This window comes from Trachypithecus francoisi, unplaced genomic scaffold (assembly GCF_009764315.1).
Source record: "Trachypithecus francoisi isolate TF-2019V2 unplaced genomic scaffold, Tfra_2.0 Contig01579, whole genome shotgun sequence".
NCBI lineage: Eukaryota > Metazoa > Chordata > Mammalia > Primates > Cercopithecidae > Trachypithecus > Trachypithecus francoisi.
In genome coordinates, this window is record NW_022681442.1 from 34,720,635 (window position 1) to 34,741,989 (window position 21,355).

Genomic DNA, 21,355 nt, shown 5'->3' on the forward strand with positions numbered 1-21,355 from the left:
CTGGAATCCACGGGTGTGAAGGCAGGGAAGTGCTTGGTGAGGTGAGTTTGGTGTCGGGGGATTAGGAGGCCTGTAGGACAGAGAGCAAGGCCATTACTAGAAAGGACTACTGGAGTGTCCTTTATTGATTTGATAGGCAGACAGTAGCCCAAAGGGAGTATTTTGGGCCAGCACTGAGGCATGGTGGGAGCTGGGAAGCTGGGGGCTGACCTGAGGTCAAGGTACCCACTGAGCAGGGGGCACTAGCCCTACTGAGGACTGGGAGGCTGGGGAAGGAGGAGTGGGGGAGTCTGTGGAACTCAGCCACGTGGTAGCGGGTCCTGGGAGAACAGGGAGGGTGCAGCTGAGCCGCTGGAGAGGTCCGGAAGGGGCTGACACTTGGCCTTGGAAGTGCTGTTGCTGGTGAGGGTGGGTCCTCTGTGACAAGACTCCATCTCCCCCTGCCACTGGGGTCTACTCTTTCAGCCCCAGGCCTCTACCTCAAGTCCATGTGAGCTCTCTTCTCCTACTAGGAAAGGCTCCCAGGATGGGCTGGGGCCCTTTTAGATCCAGAGCTCTGTGTGACCTCCTGGAGATCCCCACAGCCTCCCTCAGTGGAACTTGAGGTTCTCCCTCACATGTACAGACTGTGTGTGGGGAGCTCTGGTGCACTCCCCTGGCCTCCCAGGCTCTGTGTAGCTGACCCCCCAACTACCCATGCCCCCCCCCACACCAGGTGTGAGTGTGTGCCAGGTTACGCAGGTGACAACTGCAGCGAGAACCAGGATGACTGCAGGGACCACCGCTGCCAGAATGGGGCCCAGTGTATGGATGAAGTCAACAGCTACTCCTGCCTCTGTGCTGAGGGTTACAGGTGAGCGGCCCCTGGACACACTAGGAGTGACTCCTTGTGGCTGTCAGCCCCTGGGCTGGCAGGAGCCTCCAGCCATGGCGAAGGAAAGGGGTATGGGTCAGAGCCTGGGAGTTGGATGCTGGGGTTTTAACCATGGCTCTGCCAGTCACCAGCTGTGCAGCCTTGGGAAAGTCATGTAACTGCCCAGGGCCTAGGCAGAGGACCCCTAACCTGTTTGGTGCAGGGGGTGAGAGGTGGGTGCAGATGACAGGGCAGTGTGCTGTCACTTATCTGCCTAGCTGAGCCTCTGAAGACATGTCCTGCCACAAAGGTTATCTACCAGCCCACTGGGCTCCCCTGGGAGGTTGGAGGGCCCACCCTCTCTCCGGCCACCCATGTCCCATGCTCCGTTCACTCATTTGTTAAAAAATCGCTTTATTGAGATATAATTCATGTAGCATACAGTTTACTCAGTTACATGTAAAATTCCATGGCTTTTAGTTTATTCCCAGAGTTGTACATCCATCACCACAATCGATTTTGAACATTTTCATTTTCCTCAGAAAAACCCCATACCCCTTATCTGTCACACCAGCCCCTCTTCTACCCAGCTCCAGGCAACTACTAATCTCCTACTATTTGTGTCTATATATCTGCCTGTTCTGGGGATTTCCTGTAAGTCGAATCGTACGATCTGTTGTCCTTTGTGACTGGCTGCTTTCACTCAGCATCATGTTTTGAGGTTCATCTGTGTGGTAGCGTGTGCCAGCACTTCATTCCTTCTTATGGCTGAACAATGTTCCATTGTATGGACATAACCACATTTTGTTTACCCACTCATCAGTTGATAGGCTTTTAGGTTGTTGCCACTTTTTGGCTATAATGAAGGCTGATCTTATCAACATTTGTGTACAGGTTTTTATGTAGACATACATTTTTAATTATCGGGGATATATGCCTAAGAGTGGATTTTCTGAGTCATATGTTAACTGTATGTTTAACTGTTTGAGGAACTACCAAACTGTTTTTCCTAATGGTTGCACCATTCCCACCACCAGTATATGAAGGTGTGAAGTGGTAGCTCATTGTGGTTTTGATTTGCATTTCCTCAGTGGCCAATGATGTTGAGCATCTTTTCATGTGCTTATTAGCCATTTAAAAATATCTTCTTTGGAAAAAAAATTCTATTCAAGTTCTTTGCTCATTTTTAAATTGAGGTATTTGTCTTTTTGTTATTGAGTTGTAAAGGCTTTTTATATATTCTAGACAAGCCCCTTATCAGATATATGTTGACAAGTATTTTCTCCCATTTTGTTGGTTGTCTTTTCTTGATAATGCACAAAAGTGTTTAATTTGGGTACATCTAGTTTAATAATTTGGGTACATCTAGTTTATTTTTTATTTTGTTGCTTGTGTTGTGGGTATCCTAAAAAACCGTTGCCTAATCCAAGGTTATGAAGATTTATACCTATGTTGTCTTCTAAGAGTTTTACAGTTTTAGCTCTTATATTTAGGTCATTGATCCATTTTGAGTTAATTTTTATCTTTGGTGTGAAGTAGAGGGCCCCACTTCATTCTTTTGCATGCAGATATACAGTTGTACTAGCACTATTTGTTGAAAAGATAATTCTTTCCAATTGAATGATCATGGCACTCTTGTCAAAATCAACTACCTTTAAATGTAAGGATATTTCTGGACTCCAAGTTCTATTCCATTAATCTGTATGACTGTCCTGATGCCAGTACCACACTTTCTTGATTACTGTAGTTTTTGTAATATATTTTGAAATTGGGAAGTGTCAGTCCTCCCAGTTTGTTTTTCTTTTTAAAGCTTGTTTTGGCTATTCTGGGTCCCTTGAATTTCTGTATGAATTTTAGGATCAGCATGTTGATTTCTGCAAAGAAATCAACTGGGATTTTGATAAAGGTTCTATTGAATCTGTAGATCAATTTAGCTAGTGTTGCCTTTTTTTTTTTTTTGAGACAGAGTTTTGCTCTTGTTTCCCAAGCTGGAGTGCAATGGCACAATCTTGGCTCACTGCAACCTCTGCCTCCCAGGTTCAAGCAATTCTCCTGCCTCAGCCTCCAGAGTAGCTGGGATTATAGGCATGTGCCACCACGCCTGGCTTATTTTTTGTATTTTTAGTAGAAACTGGTTTTCACCATGTTAGCCAGGCTGATCTTGGACTCCTGACCTCGGGTGATCCACCCATCTCGGCCTCCCAAAGTGCTGGGATTACAGGTGTGAGCCACCATGCCTGGCCCAGTATTGCCATTTTAACAATATTAAGCATACTGATCCATGAACATGAATGCCTTTCCATTTATTTAGATCTTCTTTAATTTCTTTCAACATTTTATAGTTTTCAAAGTATATGTTTTGCACTTAAAAATTTTGTTCTTAAGTATTTTATTCTGTTTGATGTATTATAAAGGAATTGTTTTCTTAATTTCATTTTTTGTTTGATTTTTGTGCATTAATCTGGTATTCTACAGTCTTGCTGAATTATTTCATTAATTCTAATAGCATTTTAATGGAATCTGTAGGATTTTCTTATACAAGATCATGTCATCTGGATGCATTTTATTTCTCCTTCCTTCCTTCCTTCCTGCCTGCCTGCCTTCCTTCCTGCCTTCCTGCCTTCCCTCTCTCCTTCCCTCCTTCCCTCCCTCTCCTTCCCTTCTTCCTTCATTCCTTTTTTTTTCCTTTCCCTTTTTCCTAACTGCCATGGCTAGAACCTCCAGTAAAATATTGAATAGAAATTGTGAGAGCAAATATCCTTGTGTTGTTCCTAATCTTAGGAGGAAAAAATTCAGTCTCTCATTATTAAGTTTGATGTCAGTTGTGTGTTTTTTGTAGATGCCCTTTATCAGGTTGATGCAGTTCACTTCTATTCCTAGTCTGTGGAGTATTTTTGTCATGAAGGAATGTTGAAGTTTGTCAAATGCATTTTCTGCATCTATTGAGATGAACCTTTTTTTTTTTTTTTTTGCTTTTTCATCTATCAATGTCATGTATTCCATTAATTGAATTTCAGAGGTCAAACCAGCCTTGCATTTCTGGCGTAAATCTCACTTGGTCATTGTATACAATCCTTTTTATGCTGTACTTGATTTCCTAGTAATTTGTTGAGGATTTTGGTGACAATATTTATAATAGATATTGGTCTGTAGTTTTTTGTGATATCTTTTGTTGTGATGTCTTTGTTTTTGGTATTGGGGTAATGCTGGTCTCACAGAATGAGTTAGAAAATGTTCCTTCATTTTTTATGTTTTGGACAAGTTTGTGAAGAATTGGTATTTATTGTTTTTAAATGGTTGGTAGAATTCACCAGTTAAACCATCTGGGCCTGGGAATTTTCTGATTACTAATTCAATTTCTTTACTAGTTATAGGTCTATTCATATTTTCTATTTTTTTCTTGGTTCAGCTTTGGTAGTTTGCATATTTCTAGGAATTTGTGCATTTCATCTATGTTATCTAGTTTATTGGTATATCATTGTTCATAATATTCCTTTATAATTCATTGTATTTCTATAAGGTTGGTAGTAATGTCCCTTCTTTTATTTCTTATTTTAGTAACTTGACTCTTCCCTCTTTATGCTTGTGTCTTAAATCTCAGTTTTCTTTTCTGTAAAATGTATATAGTAAAATCTGGCTTGCAGAGTTATTGACATTGTCAGTAATCACCTTGGATCTTGTTAAAAAGCAGATTCAGTGGGTTTCCCATTTCTATCAAGTGTCCAGGTAATGTTGATGCTGCTGGACCAGGGGCCATACTTGTATCCTGGTATCCTTCTGGCTCTCAGCTCTCTCATGAAAAGTGTTTATTAGAGCATCTTCTGTCACTTTAAGAATCCATTTTCTCAAGATGTTTAGTGTATTTCTCTCCAGGGCTATGGGAGAGGAAGATACCCCCTTCCTCCTTGGCCCTCTCTGACTTGTGTCCTTTTCTCTCAGTGGACAGCTCTGTGAGATCCCTCCCCATCTGCCTACCCCCAAGAGCCCCTGTGAGGGGACTGAGTGCCAGAATGGGGCCAATTGTGTGGACCAGGGCAACAGGCCCGTGTGCCAGTGCCTCCCAGGCTTCGGTGGCCCTGAGTGTGAGAAGTTGCTCAGTGTCAACTTTGTGGATCGGGACACTTACCTGCAGTTCACTGACCTGCAAAACTGGCCACGGGCCAACATCACATTGCAGGTGCGTGCCAGGGGGCTTGGTCACAGAGGGGAGTCAGGGAGCAGGGGACCCTGGCTTAGGCCAGAGCATCAAGATGTATCCCTGCATGGTGCCTGGGGAACTGGAAGGACTCTGTGTAATCAAAACCTTTTGTATATGGGTATCAAAATCTCGGCTTGAACTAATTTAAACACAATTAGAAAGGTTATAGTGTCACAAAACCAGGGCAGGGGTGGACGTGGTCTCATGGGTAACTGAATCCAGAAAACCAGACTTGCCATCATCCCCTCCCACCATTTCTTGTCCCATTTCTGAGGAGGCTGCTCCTCAGTGTCTGCCTCCAGTGCTGCAGACAGGCTTTCTACGTGTGGCTGGAATGTGGCCAGAATTAACTTTGGGCTTATACCTTTAACTGTATGTCCCTAGGGTCCCTTAAATTGTCCTTTTCATGCCTTCAGTTCCATCTCAGAACATCTTCCTATTGAGGGGAAAATAAAGCAAGTCCCACTTCAACAGCATTGATGAAATATATCAATATTTTGCTAAATATTTTTGGGGGATGGAGAGGAGAGTGGCTTATATTGCACAGCACATGATAAAGAACGTTAAACTCTCCTTTAGTCATCTTTCTCTTTCCCTCGAATTCCATTCCCTGTCACAAATGCCACATCTTTCTTCCCTCTCTTTTGTCCTCTTCTCCTTTTTTCTCAGAACTCTTCAGCCTCTCAAACATGTGCATTCTGCTCTCTTCCCCTACGTCACATCTCCAACATCCTATCCACTTACATAGTCTACATGGCAAGACAACAGCTAGCCTAACCGCCAAAAATAAAATTCACCAAAACCCTAACCAGCCATTGCCTCGGGCACGTCCTTGGTTTATCCTCATCTTTTACCAGACAGTGATTTACAAAGGCTCTTCCTTGCCAGCTCTAATTCGGTCAGCTCAAGGAAGATCTCTGATTGGCCTGGCGTTAGTCACATGCCCATCTCTGAACCAGCCGCTGAGTCCAAGGAGATGGGACAGTATGACTAGACAGCGTGGGTCATGTGCCCAGCTCCACAGACCAGAGGGCTCAGGGTCTTTACCAGAAGAAATGGAGGGAGGAGGACAAGACAGGGAAAAATGATCATGGCTCCTACAGCATCTTAGAGGGATCTCCCTCCTGAGGCAAAGATCTCACTTTTGCTTGCACGGTTCCAGTGACAGACACTACCTTCTGAGTGGCTCCTTCCACTAGGCTTGGTTGACTCTGGCTGTCAGAGAGCCTTCCTGAACTTGTCCTCTCTGTAGTTCCCCCCCTTAGCAGCTAGCTCCCCAAGGCCCACAGGACAGGGCTACCCACACCCTCCAGACAGGGGTCCCAGTCTAATTTCCCTCTCTGGGAAGATTTTCCTGAGGTCTCCTGGCTGCTTTTCCCGGCACAGAGTTTCCAGGCCTCAGTGGCCCGTCATCTTCCCCTGCCCAGACCTGGCCAGGCTGGCAGTGGATGGGGCTTGAACCAGAGGCTGCAGCCCCTATTGGCGCCCCCTGGAGGAATGGCCTTGGGGAGGCTGGCCAGGTGGGGGAAGAGAGGTCTGCACAGAACATCTCTCTTCCAATCTTGGGTGCCCTCTCTGTCCCACCTGCTAGCCTGTGCTGCTGCTGCATGGGGTGGGGTGGGAGAGAAAGTGCCACTGCCCATCAGGTCTCCACGGCAGAGGACAATGGGATCCTTCTGTACAACGGGGACAACGACCACATTGCAGTTGAGCTGTACCAGGGCCATGTGCGTGTCAGCTACGACCCAGGCAGCTACCCCAGCTCTGCCATCTACAGGTAGGGCTTCCTCATGCCCCCCAGCTGCCCTCAGGGGTACGGGACTGCCAGGGCGAGTTCTCCTGGGCCAAAAGCAGATGGTTATCGAGACCTCTAGAAACCTGGGCTGAGTTTGAAGGACACTTGAACCATCTGGTTTAGCCCAAGGTTGGGTCTGAGGTCTCTGAGGCCTATGCAGTGGCCCTGTCCTTCCCCAACCCACCACCACCTTAGAGGAGGCTCCTTAATGGGGAGGGGGAGACTCATAAGTTTGAGACCCCTGCCTCAAACCTCTCAGCCTTCCCCAGGGAGTCCAAGAAGGGGAATAAGAGGGATCAGGTTATAGGCCATTGAGCCCCCACAGTCCTTTTCCTTAGAGATTTGGTCTCCTGGGGAGAATCTGTGGTGTTTCTGGGGGAAGTGCCCAGGCAGGGATGGTCCAGACTGACACCCACTCCCTGGGATGGGGAACCCCCTCTTCTTCCAGTGCTGAGACGATCAACGACGGGCAGTTCCACACTGTTGAGCTGGTTGCCTTTGACCAGATGGTGAATCTCTCCATTGATGGTGGGAGCCCCATGACCATGGACAACTTTGGCAAACATTACACGCTCAACAGCGAGGCGCCACTCTATGTGGGAGGTGAGGACCTGGCCCTGGTGGGGCCTCTTTTGCTGTCTGGCCTGAGGCCAGCCAGGAGAGCTGGTGCCTAGGGACTGCACTGTGGGAAATGCCAAGTGGGAAGATGGTCCTGGTGGTGGCCAAGCTGCAGGTGGACTGGCCTCGCTGCCTGGAGGCCCAGCTGCTCTCTGCCTGGCTGAGACTGACCAAGAAGGATGGATGCTTGGGTTGGGTGCAAGGCCTGGCTTAGGGGAGGTCCTGGGACTGTCCAGGCTGTCTGCGACACATTGGGCACCTTTCCTCTTGGTTTTGGGCTAGAAGGGGCTTTTCAATGGCTTAGGGTCCATTCCCAGTCTTGGGGCCCTCAGAGGCCCAGAGCCACTGCAAGAAGACTCAGGTACGGAGTCCCTGCATCAGCCAGGGACTGCCTCGGCTGGCCTTAGAGGCTTTGCAGGCTAGATGACCCTATCGACTACCTGCAAGCATTTCTTGGTCTTGATAAGCAGGCTGTTGGATGCAGCGGGGCCGTCTCCACACCCTGTGGGGGGCGTGCTGAGGCTGGGGCAGAGGTGAGGGATGGCCCTGGGCCTCAGCCCAGCTCCGCAGCTTACTCCTTGTGCAGCTTCAGGCCAGTCATGAGCATCTGTCAAATGGGGCTTAGCAAGCCCTACTTCAGAGGGCTGCTGAGAAGGGACAGCCACAAAAGCAGTGACCCAGCGCCACACATGATGTCTCGGTCCTGCCCCTTTGCTACGGCTGGGGTCTCCGGGAGGTAAAAGCTGGTGTCCCAGGCAGAGAAGGCGCCTTGGCGAGGGCAGCCAGACTTTAGGAACAGGTACCTCAGAGCCGCACGTGGCAGCTGGCCACCACCAGGCCTGACACCCCAACTCCAATCACAGAGGAAGCAGCTTTTCCCTTTCTTCTGGGAAGGGAGCCTGGGCCCTCCAAGGTGGCAGAGGACCTTGGATCAGGGTTGCAGAGATGAAGGACAGAGGCCGCAGGCAAGAGGGAAGGCCATGGAGCTGCCCAGACCTCAGAGGTGGGTGCCCGGCATAGCCCGAGCCTGACTCAGCCCAGCTATGCTCCCTCCCCTACCCCAGGGATGCCCGTGGACGTCAACTCAGCTGCCTTCCGCCTGTGGCAGATCCTCAATGGCACTGGCTTCCACGGCTGCATCCGAAACCTGTACATCAACAACGAGCTGCAGGACTTCACCAAGACTCAGATGAAGCCGGGCGTGGTGCCAGGCTGCGAACCCTGCCTCAAGCTCTACTGCCTGCATGGCATCTGCCAGCCCAACGCCACCCCGGGGCCCATGTGCCACTGTGAGGCCGGCTGGGTGGGCCTGCACTGTGACCAGCCTGCTGATGGCCCCTGCCATGGCCACAAGTGAGCCTGGGGCACTGGAGTCGCATGCAACTCCCTTTGTTTCAATCTTGGGAACAGAATAAAAGACCTGTGAAGTCAGGGCCGGGTAGGCTGCGTCGGGTGGGGCTTGGCTGGGTTTGTCCTCACAGCGCCTTTTCTCTGTCCCCTGCAGGTGTGTCCATGGGCAATGTGTGCCCCTCGACGCTCTTTCCTACAGCTGCCAGTGCCAGGATGGGTACACGGGGGCCCTGTGCAACCAGGCCGGGGCCCTGGCAGAGCCCTGTAGAGGCCTGCAGTGCCTGCATGGCCACTGCCAGGCCTCAGCCACCAAGGGGGCACACTGTGTGTGTGACCCCGGCTTTTCGGGCGAGCTGTGTGAGCAAGGTCAGGGGCCCCCCTCCTGACGTGCACTCCCCAGGGTCCCCCACAAATTGCTTTAGCAATTTGACTCGTTCTTCCTCCCAACCTCGGCAGCCCTTCTGTCCTCACCCAGCCCTGTACCATGGGCTGCTATGGGGCTTTCAGGGTCCCTCCACCCTCTGGGCACTGCTCCCGGTCTCTCTTGGCCCAGTTTGCCCTGCAGCTCCCTTATCCAGGGTATGCGCCTCTTCTGGCTGGGGTCTCTCCTTGCAGAAGAGACCACCCAGGGTAACAGCTCCTGGCCCAACCTCTGTACCTTGGCCTCATCACCTCATGACCTGGGAGTGGCAGCAGGAAGTCCGAGGGGTGGGGACTCCTTCCCAGGCCGTCCCTGGCCTGCTTGACCAAGATGGCTTCTGCTGGAATCCGGACTGTTAAGGCTGGGCAGGGAGAAGCTGGAGAAACCCAGAACTCAGGCACCTTAAGGATCCCCTAGGCCACCCCCTCCCCAGCACGAACACTTTTCATAATGTTACTGCCTCCAGGGCCTCCAGTCTCTCTTGCACGCCTCTAGCAATGGGGACCTTGCCTCCCTCCGGCAGTTCAATCTGTCCTGGAGGGCCCTGGCGCTAGGACCAGACTGTAGGCCCTGGGAAGAAGCTTATGCATGTCAGAGGGAGGCGGAAGTATGCTGGGAACAGAGATGGGGTCTGAGAGCCAAAGGATCCACCCCACAGATGCTGCCCTACTCCTCCTCTTCCTTCTGCCTCCCTGGAGGCAGCGGCTCACCCATGGGCGTGCCCTGAGGCTTTCTTTTGGTGTCTGTCCCATCCAGAGTCCGAGTGCCGGGGGGACCCTGTCCGGGACTTTCACCAGGTCCAGAGGGGCTATGCCATCTGCCAGACCACGCGCCCCCTGTCATGGGTGGAGTGCCGGGGCTCGTGCCCAGGCCAGGGCTGCTGCCAGGGCCTTCGGCTGAAGCGGAAGAAGTTCACCTTTGAGTGCAGCGACGGGACCTCTTTTGCCGAGGAGGTGGAAAAGCCCACCAAATGTGGCTGTGCCCTCTGCGCATAGTGCTGGGCGTGGACAGGCGGGTGAGGGTGGGCAAGGGGGCCCAGCCGCTGCAGCAGCAGAGACAGTCGCCAGCAGCTGGGCTGGGGTGCAGGTCATCACAGGACGGCTCCTGGGCAGCTGGGCCCTCCTGGATGGGGTGGTGCCAGAGCAGCCTTTTAAAAGCAAATTGCGTCATAGCTGGGGGCAGCGGGGGTGGGCGAGGCCTGAGCTGCGGGCTGCCCTCTCCGGAAGTGCCTTGCACAAATAGGCGCTTAATAAATATTTGTTGAATGAATGTGTGCGTGAGGTCAGGCCAAGAAGTGCAGAACGATGACACCCCTCCTTATCTGCTACCTGAGTCTGGAGAAGAAAAATGACAGCTTTCCAAACCAACCCTTCCCTCTGGCCTGTGGCCCAGGCTGGCTTGGAGCTGGGTCCGTGGCCCCAGAAGCCTCTTACCCCTCTGCAGGCAACCATGAAGTACTCTCAGTCTCCCAGGGCAGCCAGCCTGGTTCATTCTGCTGCTACAGAATCTGCTGGTGGTAGGCTAGGCTGTGGAGCGGGGATGCCGCCTCCTGCTGGCCAGGGAGGGTCGGACCCTTCCCCGCTGGATTGACTGCAGCCACTGCTTGGGAACGAGGCTGTGGGTGGAGGTGGTTCTTAGGACCAGGCCGCTGAATCCTAAAGTTCTAGGATGACTACTGTAGCTTCAAGGAGGACTTCTGTGGAGGAAACAGCCACAGGGGCTGCTTAGGGTGGCAGACCCCACCAAAAAGGGCAGGGGGTTCTTTGCTCTAGGTAAACAAACATCATCCGCCTCTAGACACTGGTCACAGAAGGGGCATTGGTCCTGGGCTTCCCCAGCCACCAGTCAGCCACAAGCTGTCGGTGACCTATTGGCAGAGGGATTGGGTGTGAGGGTCTGGCCCAGGGGCTTGACCAGGGAGCAGCTGGTTCAGAGTCCTTCACACTGCGGGCCAGTAGGGAGCAGTGGAAGGGACAGTGCCCCAGGCATTGGGAAGTTCCCGCGGGCTCTATCACTCGGGGCAAACTTCTCCCTGCCTGGGCCTCGGGTTCCTCAGCTGTAAAATGGCCAGAGGTCAGAGGCAGGATGACTAAATGAATAGTGTAGACTCCCCGACTGTGGTCTTGGGAGGCCAGAGGAGTTAGAAGACCTATTTTCATTGATCACATCAATAAGTATATATGTGCCTAACCCAGGGCTGGGGACTGTGGGCGTTCTGGCCTAATGGACAGATGTGAACTCATCCCAGAGCATCGCAGGAATGACCAGGATGCCCGGGAAGAGTTGAGCTGAGTGGTGGCTCCAGCCACAGACAGTGGCCCAGGCCAGAGGGTTGCTGGCAATGAAGGAGCAAGTGTTGGAAGAGGCACTGAATACATGATTGCCTGACTGCATCGTCTTCTCTTCTATACACAGTGAAAACGTAGAAAGATGGTTTGTGAGGCCAAATTGTGAATTGGCTAAAGGGAGGCAAAGTTGTACTCTCTTTCCCCAGAGGCCTCACCAAGAGGGCACACCCCTGGGGAGTTCTGGTGGGCAGCGGTGGTGAGCATGTCTCTGCCCTGGCTCCCTCCACCTGTGACCAGGAGGTATGGCTGGGTGTATGTTCAGGTGAGGCTCAGAGTGTCATTGTGTCCGTGTCCCCTGCCCATGTCCCCCGCCCAGGGCAGTGAGGGGAGCCCTTGATGCTGATTAGAAGGCTAGAGCTGGGGTAGAGGGTGCCTGGCATGTCCCATGCCACGGGGACTCAACCTAGCAACTATGAGTCCTGGGGTCCCTGTGATGGGAAGAGGGCCCTGCCCTGCCTAACGTGGGAGGTGTCCTCATGGCAGGATCTGCCCCTCACCAGGGGGCTGGGATCTACTTGCTTGGAGCTCTGAGCAAGGCCACAATGTCTGGCCCCACCCGCAAGTAGACTGCAGCCTGGGCCTCATGGGGCTTCTCCCAGGACCACATGGCATCCCTCTCCTACTTTGAGTTTCCAGGCCACGTTGGGACCCTGCAGAGCATCTGCACCGGGCTGGATGGGGCAGAAAAGCTCAAGAGCAGCCATCTTGCCTCTTCCCTGGAAGACAGCTGCTCTGGGACTCGCCAACCCTGAGAAAGATAGCTTCCCTGGCCACCACCATTCCCCACCACCCTGGAGAAGCCAATTCCCAGGCTTGAAGGGCACTGACTGGCAGGTGGCCTCTTCATTCTGCAGGAGGTGGAAAGGGTACCTGTAGACAGGTGACGCTCACCCCTCACCTGGCGCCATGGGGCTGGGAGGTGAGCGGCTGGCGTATTTGTTCCCAGGGAGCACCATGTGAGTTTAAGGCTCCCCTGACCAGCCCCACCACATGGCCCAGACTCCTAGCACAGCAGCACTGACCTCGGTGCAGTCTGAGGATTGGAATCCACCATGAGGTGAGCTGAGAGCTGTGTGCCCCAGGACCAACTTTTTCTCCAACTTGGCCATCAACCAGCGAGTTGAGTCAGCACTCACGTTGCCTGTTCACACTCCGCTTGAAAGTCCGGAAGGCGGCTACTGCGAAATCGCCCCTCTGAGAAGTCCTCTCTCCACATCTTGCCCCGCTTTGTGAAGACCCCTAGTTCGCTCTGCATTTTAGACATGAAGAGATACAGCAGGGTGCGTCCCGAGGGAGCTGTGGCCTTGTAACACCACTGGCAACAGGGCCGGGGCTCCCGGTGAAGGTGTCAGGAAGTGGAAAAGGCTGGACTTTGTCTCCTCTTTGCCTGCTGGTAGCCTAACCGCAAAAGTATCTCTTTATACAGAATACTTACAGATTCTAATATATATTTGTATTTCATTTTGTTATAGTATTTTTATATGTTAAAGTCAACATCCAGTGTCTTGTTTTGCCTTTCAGATGCTATGTGGTCGTAGCATGTTTTGTTGGGGGTTTCTGTAGTCTTGTTTGAATCGACTCCTAGAGGCTGGTTTAGAACAGGCCCGTGAGGGAGCCGCACCTGCCCTGGAAGTATTGTTTTAGACTATGTCGATGTTGTCTGTTGTCTTCCATGTGAACATGACATTGATTCACTCTGCCTTGTTGGTCTCTTTTTCTCCATCGAGAGCGGGCCCGGTGCTGCTAGCATTCTCTCCTAGGGCTTCTGGGCTGATCACATATGGGCCATCATCCAGGGGTGGCTCCAAGGGGCCACACACATAGGACGTCTGTCCCTGGAACTCCCTGCCCTTCCTGAAGTCCATTCCTCCTGAAGAAGGAGGGCGCTCTGGGAGTGGGGTCTGTCAGTGCACAGCCGAGCTGGGGAGGCTGCTCATCCTCATCTCCCTTCAAGGAATTGCCGTGACATGGACATTCTGTAAGTTTGCGCACAGAGCCACACCCATCTTTAATCTGGCTCTGAGGGTTTCGGAGCCATCAGAGCAATCAATAGTGTGACTTCTCAGATGTCCTGTGAGTTTCACTTTCCTGTCCCTAGCACAGTGGCTCTTAGAAATTGGTGGAGAAAGCAGGCACACATACATCTGCAGTGGCTCCATCACCATTCAGATGAGAACACTGCAAGCACAATTTTATAGGACTCAGGATGGATGTCTGGGTAAGGCCACGCCTGGGCAGGCAGGCTGGGCAGGGTCACTGACACTAAACGGAAGCCTGAGCCAGGACCATGAGCCACAACCATGGGCAGATTTCCGTGGAAAATCGGGCCAGGGCAATGGTAATACAAGCCACACCTTAACAGCACATGGGTCATCTTGAAAGTGGCCAGTTGATATAACTTCCGTGCCTTCAAAAAAATTAGGGATTTTGGAGGAAATGTAATGAACAGTGTGCAGGAGAGAAAATGGCTTCCAATGGGGTTGGCTGCTGCTGTCTCGCGAGGCCAGTCGGTTACCTGTCAGTCACCTGGCCTGTCGTTCGCGTCGCCACATCTGATAAGGCAGCAGGCACACAGACCCATTCCCCTGCCGTGAAGAACCAGTGATCAAATGGGAACTGACGATCAGGGGCTGTGGTGTCCTGAAAGGCACATTTTTCCAGTCTCATGCCAGCTGACTCTTACCATGAGTTAATTCTGTCAAATCTTCATCTTTTTCATTTTCCTTAAAAAGAGAAGTCAGAACTCTCAATCTTTATGTAAAGAAAAGCTCAAAGTATTTTTTTAAACACGAGGCTGAAGAAAACACATCTGTAGGCCACCAGTTTGCTATTTCTGAGTTAAAGAAAAATCAGTGGCAAATGTCACTGCTAAAAGGAAATCCCCAGCCAAGGGAATGGGCACAGCCGGGCTTGGTTGGGAGGATGGAGGCCAAAAAGCAGTGCCCAGACTTCCAACAGGCAACATCCTGATTACTAGGGCTGCCAAGTTTTTCTGAGATTGGTGATGACACCTCTATCATCCCTAAACCCAAAGCCCTCAGAGTTAATTTTTGAGATGTCCCCTCACCCCAAAGCAGCCAGTCTGCACCTCTTGGGTATTTTCGTTATTCCCCTACAGGATGACTACTGGAGGAAAAGAGGTCTATCTTAACAATGAAAACAACTAACCTGGAATGAGGTAGTCTTCCAAATTCAGATTCAGAGGGGTGGCCTGGCAGTCAGCTGTGGGGTTATTTTTGCTGGAGGTGGTTCTGCATAGTGATGGCACAGTCAGATGAGCTTCTTGTGGGTCCTTACGCTGACCCACTTCAAGCAGAGTTGAAAGCATACAATGAAAAAACTCATGAGGCTAGCAAATGGAAGGACTTTTTCTGCCATACTCCAACAAAGGCATTAAGAGCTGGGTAGCCCTGGCCTGTGGCCTGTACACTTCCCAGTGGCTAGCCTGAGGTCAGGAGCTTGCCCTTCATTTTTGTTCCCTGTCCCTCAGGATGAAATGCTGGCACCTTTCCAACCCTGCCATGGGAATCTCAAGGATTCCTCCACTGTCTTTTCTTTTCCCTGAAGTTAGGCAGAACTCACAAAATGATTACTGACATTAGCAAACAAGGCTTCTCTAAGCCCTGACACTTGGTGGAAGTATTGCTTTGTGGTTCCTTCTGGCAACTCATCAATTTTGCCTTACGCTGCAAGTTGAATGACCAGCTCCAAGGCATTCTATGCGCTCTTCAGTGACTACACAGACACACTTGAATATCAAAGAAGTTTAATACGCTGCCATAAAATAAGCGCCTTGAAAAAGCTCATGGAATAGATGTCAATGTTAGAGAAACCCCTCCCACACATCCTCTGGCTCCACACCCCATCCCTCAAAACCAAACAAGAGAATCTGAAACAACACAGGAAATCCTTCCAAGCTTGGATTTCAGTGAGGGCCCCTCTACCAATAACAAGAACACAGGTTCCTACATGGCCTGATAGGAAAGCAAAACACAGAAGCACAAGAAGTCTACAAGATTTCAATATTTAAGAGACTTGGTACATATTCAAAGTTAAAATAACTCCAACTTTTATAGCTATACATATTGTTTTAAAGCAACTTAATATATTTTTAAATTTTATATATACACTCTCAAAGGTTCTTCAGGTGAGGTATGTAAACATTGTCTAATGAAAAATTTCAATGTTTCAAACCAACAAATTCACAGCATACATTGAATTTTCATCCATTAAAGACACAGTATATTCCTACACTCACTAACATAGTAGAAATCCAGGCCCAAGAGATACACACTGATCTTCTGGGTTGCCACTTGCAGAATATCTCATTTCACTGCTCTGGAAAGACACTGTCACACAGTCCGGGAGCACACGCTTGGTACCAGGACGGTGCTAGGCCCTCTGGAGGCCCTGTCCTTGGGCAGCTGGATCACTGGCTAAGACTCACAAGACAGCAAAAAGAGCACAACTGAACAACTACGAGATCAACCTCGGCAATGACAACACTGGGAGGAACCAGAAAGACCTTTAAAGGAACGGTAGAGATTCATTTTAGAGCTCCCTGAATCCACAGCCGGATCAGCAGCCCCTGCCCTAAACTCATTCAGAAGGGTTGTGGCCTAATAAGAATAAAAATCCAACGTGGCACCTGAGCTTCAGTTAAATTGCATGGGCCTCCTATGGCCCCCTGGCCCCTCAAAGGCATTCACGCTAGCCTCAATTAGGGCCCTGGGCTGTGCTTTTCATACAGGTTGGGGATGAATTTCTTAGTATTATAATGCATACGGGGAAATAATGCCATGAGTTTACAAAGATAACCAATGCTTGCATACAGTATTGGCCAATGACCTTGGAGGAGCTCAATTTTGAAAACTACTTGTTCCCTGAGGGTAAACAGCAGGCTTCTATTGAGATTAAATGAGGCTAATAAGGGGATTTTTCATACAAGGTAATAAGACTTGGGGAGCCTCAGGCCAGAATTCTATTGTACCCCCACATAACCTACAATGCCCCATTCCCCCCACCCCCTACCACTACAAGAAGTAGTCACCTCCCCAATGACACAATACAGGTCAATTTCTTTCCTCTTGCTTGCCTTCAGGATCAGCAAGGGAAAGTTTTATCCTAATGCACCCACTTCAATCTAAAAAAACACTAGTGAAAAATTCCAAACACCATCATAAATACAAAAGAGAAGACATATTCCAAAAGCCTAAAAAACTACATTACTTCTATTAATGGTTATCTGGGTGTGGGGTATTTATTTTCACAAAGTTTAGGACGGTCAAAAAGAGAGGCTGCTTAACAGCTTTAGAAATCTGCTGAACTGGACACGCTGGGAAAAATGGAGGAGTGACTGCCCTCTTTATACTGACCTACATGGTGTAATCCCAGACACGAAGGCAGCTTTAGACATTTCAAGCCCAGGCACGGAAGATGCTTATATGAAATGGGCTAGCTTTTAATGGTAGGTCAAATATAGCCAAAGGACATTGAACTGGCCACTTAAATTTCTATTGTAACAAGTCTTACATTTACTCTATAGCCAAATGAGCTTTGCCTCAACTAGATTCTGGAAACCCTATAAATTCATGAAAAATTGCAAATTTTTCAATCTACATGCCCAGTTTTGATGTGTCTGGTGCTGGCAGATTTCTCATCCCTTGCTGGAGTTCCATGACATGAAGGAGCGTGCAGACAAACAGAAGCAAAAATTCAAGTACAGCAACCTCTCTGGCAAAGGCAAGAGGTCTTAGCAAGAGCTGTTCTACCCCCACCCTATCCTCTGAGACAAGGGCCAATGTGGGCCCCGGAATAAATGTTATTACCTAGGATCTTATTGCTTATGGGCAACACATCAGAAAGAACACCTGGAAATCTGCTCTGCAGATCTGGGTACTGACCACTGACCAGTTTATCATACCCCTGTGTGTGTGTGCGTGTGTGTATATATATATATAAAATATAACCAGATGAGAAGAGGGGGCAGTTAAAGCTTAGATTTGATGTAACATTACAGATCAAACGCCCCAAACGCTCTCAACCTGCTGGTTTTTGTTCTTTCTCCATGTGTGAACTGTGTTATGAAAGGAAGTCCACTGCTCAAAATATATTCTATAATACTACGATGCAAACCAACATCACTCAAAACATGAATTTGTATACAGCACAGGTAATAAATATTTTTAGAAAACTATTTACAACATTACTTCTTGTGAACATTTAGACGACAGCAAAATTTATTTCTTCCTGCAAAGTTAAAAAAGTTCTGACTGTCTAGTTCAGTGCTAAATTCCCTGGCACCTAGTTTCTCATTCACATTTCATCTTAAAATCAGATTTGCTTACAAAGTCTCTTAAAAAAAAAACATTCTCCAGCATTACTGTTCAAGTGTCTGCCTCATTCATTTAGAAAAGACAAAGGGAGGCCGTAAGAAAATATGCAAATTATGGTTCAAATGGATGACAAAACCCCTGCGTGCCTAGTCCCAAAGCTCCCTGCTGTCCTGGAGTTGCAATTCTCAGTCCAGCCAGCCCTGCACAATGAGGATCATGACTTACATGGAGGTGCCCAAGGACAGGGCACAGGGAAGAGGAACATGATCATAAAGCACTGGTTCCATCCCATCCAGGGGTGCTCTGAATTGTAGGACAGGACTCCTGAGAAGTAAAGCTGACCACATCTTAGAACAGATGGTATCATTCTGTAACCACTGGTTACGGGGGGCTGGCCCACAGCTGCACAGATGCACACTGAGACAGGGAGGGGAGGGGAGGAAGAGAAGAGCCAGGTGCTCACGAGCATAGTCAAGGTGCAGAAGATAACATGCTTATCTCCCATTATTAACGAGAGTGTCAATAGTGTCTTTCACCAACATGAGAGAGGAACTAGAAATACACCTTAATGCTTTCTCTAGGCAACCAGTGGTTTCTCCGTATCTCACAGGCATGGGTTTGGGTTTCCTTGGGGCTACAACTAAGGCTCATTTTCCTGTACAGGCTGTTAAGTGTACAGCTGAATGTACCAACTGTGCATGCAAGAAGTAGGCTGCGTGGGGCACGCCCGATGCCATGCTGGCACAGCCATACCCACGATGGGAGTCCCACTTTGTTGTGGGATGGGGTGACAGTGGGGAGATGCACTTCTGTTGCATCTGCCCAAATACAGTGACGGTTTCAAGGCCACACCTTTCTGCTTTCACTGTTGTTTGGGGACTCAATGGTTGAGCATGGTAGCTGGGGAGGATGGGTGGCTAGAAAGAACACTTTTTGGAAAGCCCTTTTGACAGTTAATTTTCTTGTTAAAATAAATACTTTCTATAGAAGCATTTGAACAGGAAAATATCACTATTTACACAGTGAAATAAATTCCACAGTGGTGTGTATAAATATTATATATATGTATTTGAAACCAGTCACTAACACAGTCTCCGAGAACTATTTAGAATGCAGAAACCACACTAGTGAAATCAATAACCTTAAGCTATAGTGGCTCTAAAAATAATCCCTACCTGTGGTATAAATATACAAAATTATGCAAATCTTGTTTGTATAGTCTCTTTCCCAAAAATTAGCTCCCAAATACTGCAGCTTTAGCTACAAGACAACTATGAGGTGCAGATCATAGAAAAGTGGGGTAAAAAAAAGTTGATAAGTTGAATAGCATTTAAACTCAACAACTAAATACTAGAGGAAAACAGAGTTTTGAGATAAAAATGCTTCTAATGTGACAAATTTGTGTTCAGGGCTGCACTGGGGAAGTGGGGGACTGTCCCAGAGAATATGCCTCCTGGAAGGGAGCTGGCGGCATAAGCAGAGGCAGGAGGAGGAAGGGCAAGGTGCCAAGGATGGCTCCTCAGAACCAGCAGGTGACTCGGGTTGGACTGGAGAGCCCTGAACTTGTTCTGTCTAAAGCTGCCGGTGTCTTGACAAGATGCCACAGACATGCTGGTGTTTTTAAGAGAATGTGTGGTCTGCACTCGAAAGTCAAACAGGCAAACACCAGGCATTTATGTTCGCATATCACGACCAGAGCTTGAAGAGTGAGAAACCTTCAAGTATATGATACAAAAGAGAAATGAAGCGTTCTAGGGGTAAAACCAACACATTGCATACTTTCAGGGAGAGGCACTATTCTTGGCTTTAACTTCATGAGTAACTTGTTTGTGCTGAACTGCTGTTAATGGAATGTCTACCACAGTCAAATTCACTCTGATTCATAAAAATGAAGACTGTACTTTTAAAGACTGCATTTTTAGTTTTAACTACGTACCCTAATAGATATGATCACATGCCCACAATTCATTAACAAGTAGACAATTGGCAAAGGGGTATAATTTTTCTTAATGCAAAAGCATTATTCAGGAATAATCTGTAACAGCAGCTGTGTACTGAGATGCACAGGCAAGCTACTCTAAAATCTAAAAGAATTGCTGGACTGTATGAAAAAATGTTGGACTATATGAGAAAAAAAAAAAGTTCTGCCTGTCTATACAATTTGATCTTTAATGAGTACTGCAAGGATCAGTAGAGCTTTTATACAAGAGTCAGGAAGTAAATATTTTAGGTTATGTGGGCCACATATAGTCGCCTTTTTTTTTTTTTTTACATAACCCTTTAAAAAAGGGTAAAAAATCCATTTGTCCAACCCCTGGCATATTGTAATACCGTGAGTACCTGATTTTTTTTAAATGGACAGTCTATGCTTTCATGAGGCATGCATACTGAGCACCCCGTGTGGGATGGCCCCAGCTAGGGGAGAAAGGACGTGTCTGTGCTCACCCGGCAGCATAACCACACAACTGCCCTTCTGAACGATGGAGCAAAGGACATCTCCTGAGCACTGAGCATCAAGCACTGAGGCTCTGGGAAAAGGAAGATCAGACAGAGAGGAGGTAAGTGGAAGGAACTGACCAGCCTCGGCTCAATCCCAAGGCAAAAGCCTGAGCAAGGACACACTCCACAAAGTGCTCAGGGTGGTTCCCTGGGCCCCAGGACGGCATGACATGGCACAGCACAGCAAAGCCCTGAGAGCTCTGAGTTTCTGCCCGAGTCTGATTATCTATAAAGGAAAGAGGCTGGGTCTTCAAGTCTTCCAATCCATCCATTGTAGAATACAAGACTCTGTTCTGAGGTTTCAAAGGATGAATTATATTGAAGGCTGCCTCAAAAGACTTCCCAGTCTGGGCAACACAGCAAGACCTCATCTCTGCTAAAACTGGAAAAAAAAAAAAAAATTAGCTGGGTGTGGTGGCATGCACCTGTAGTCCCAGCTACTCAGGAGGCTGAGGTGTGAAAATCTCTTTTGAGCCTGGGAGATGAAGGCTGCAGTGGGCATCATAAAAATGAAGACGACTATACTTTTAAAAAACTACACTTTTAGGCCGGGCGCGGTGGCTCAAGCCTGTAATCCCAGCACTTTGGGAGGCCGAGACGGGTGGATCATGAGGTCAGGAAATCGAGACCATCCTGGCTAACACCGTGAAACCCCGTCTCTACTAAAAAATACAAAAAACTAGCCGAGCGAGGTGGCGGGCGCCTGTAGTCCCAGCTACTTGGGAGGCTGAGGCAGGAGAATGGCGTGAATCCGGGAGGCGGAGCTTGCAGTGAGCTGAGATCCGGCCACTGCGCTCCACCCTGGGCGATACAGCGAGACTCCGTCTCAAAAAAAAAAAAAAAAAAAAAAAAAAACTACACTTTTAAACTACATACCCTAATAGATAAGACCATACGCCCATTGCACTCCAGCCTGGGGCGATAGACTGAGACCCTGT

At 48.9% G+C, this 21,355-nt stretch overlaps 1 protein-coding gene across 1 annotated transcript in view; it reads left to right on the forward strand.

The window, feature by feature from the left end:
* Positions 1-13,282, forward strand: part of LOC117069203 (slit homolog 1 protein) — a 49,723-nt gene extending 36,441 nt beyond the window's left edge. Inside the window, exons 16-22 of the mRNA XM_033187218.1 lie at positions 716-853; positions 4,793-5,030; positions 6,698-6,828; positions 7,295-7,449; positions 8,529-8,817; positions 8,969-9,180; positions 9,992-13,282. Coding sequence (XP_033043109.1) covers positions 716-853; positions 4,793-5,030; positions 6,698-6,828; positions 7,295-7,449; positions 8,529-8,817; positions 8,969-9,180; positions 9,992-10,230 — 1,402 coding nt within the window. The 3' untranslated portion in view covers positions 10,231-13,282. The remainder of the gene's footprint in view (positions 1-715; positions 854-4,792; positions 5,031-6,697; positions 6,829-7,294; positions 7,450-8,528; positions 8,818-8,968; positions 9,181-9,991) is intronic.
* Positions 13,283-21,355: the final 8,073 nt, after the last annotated feature.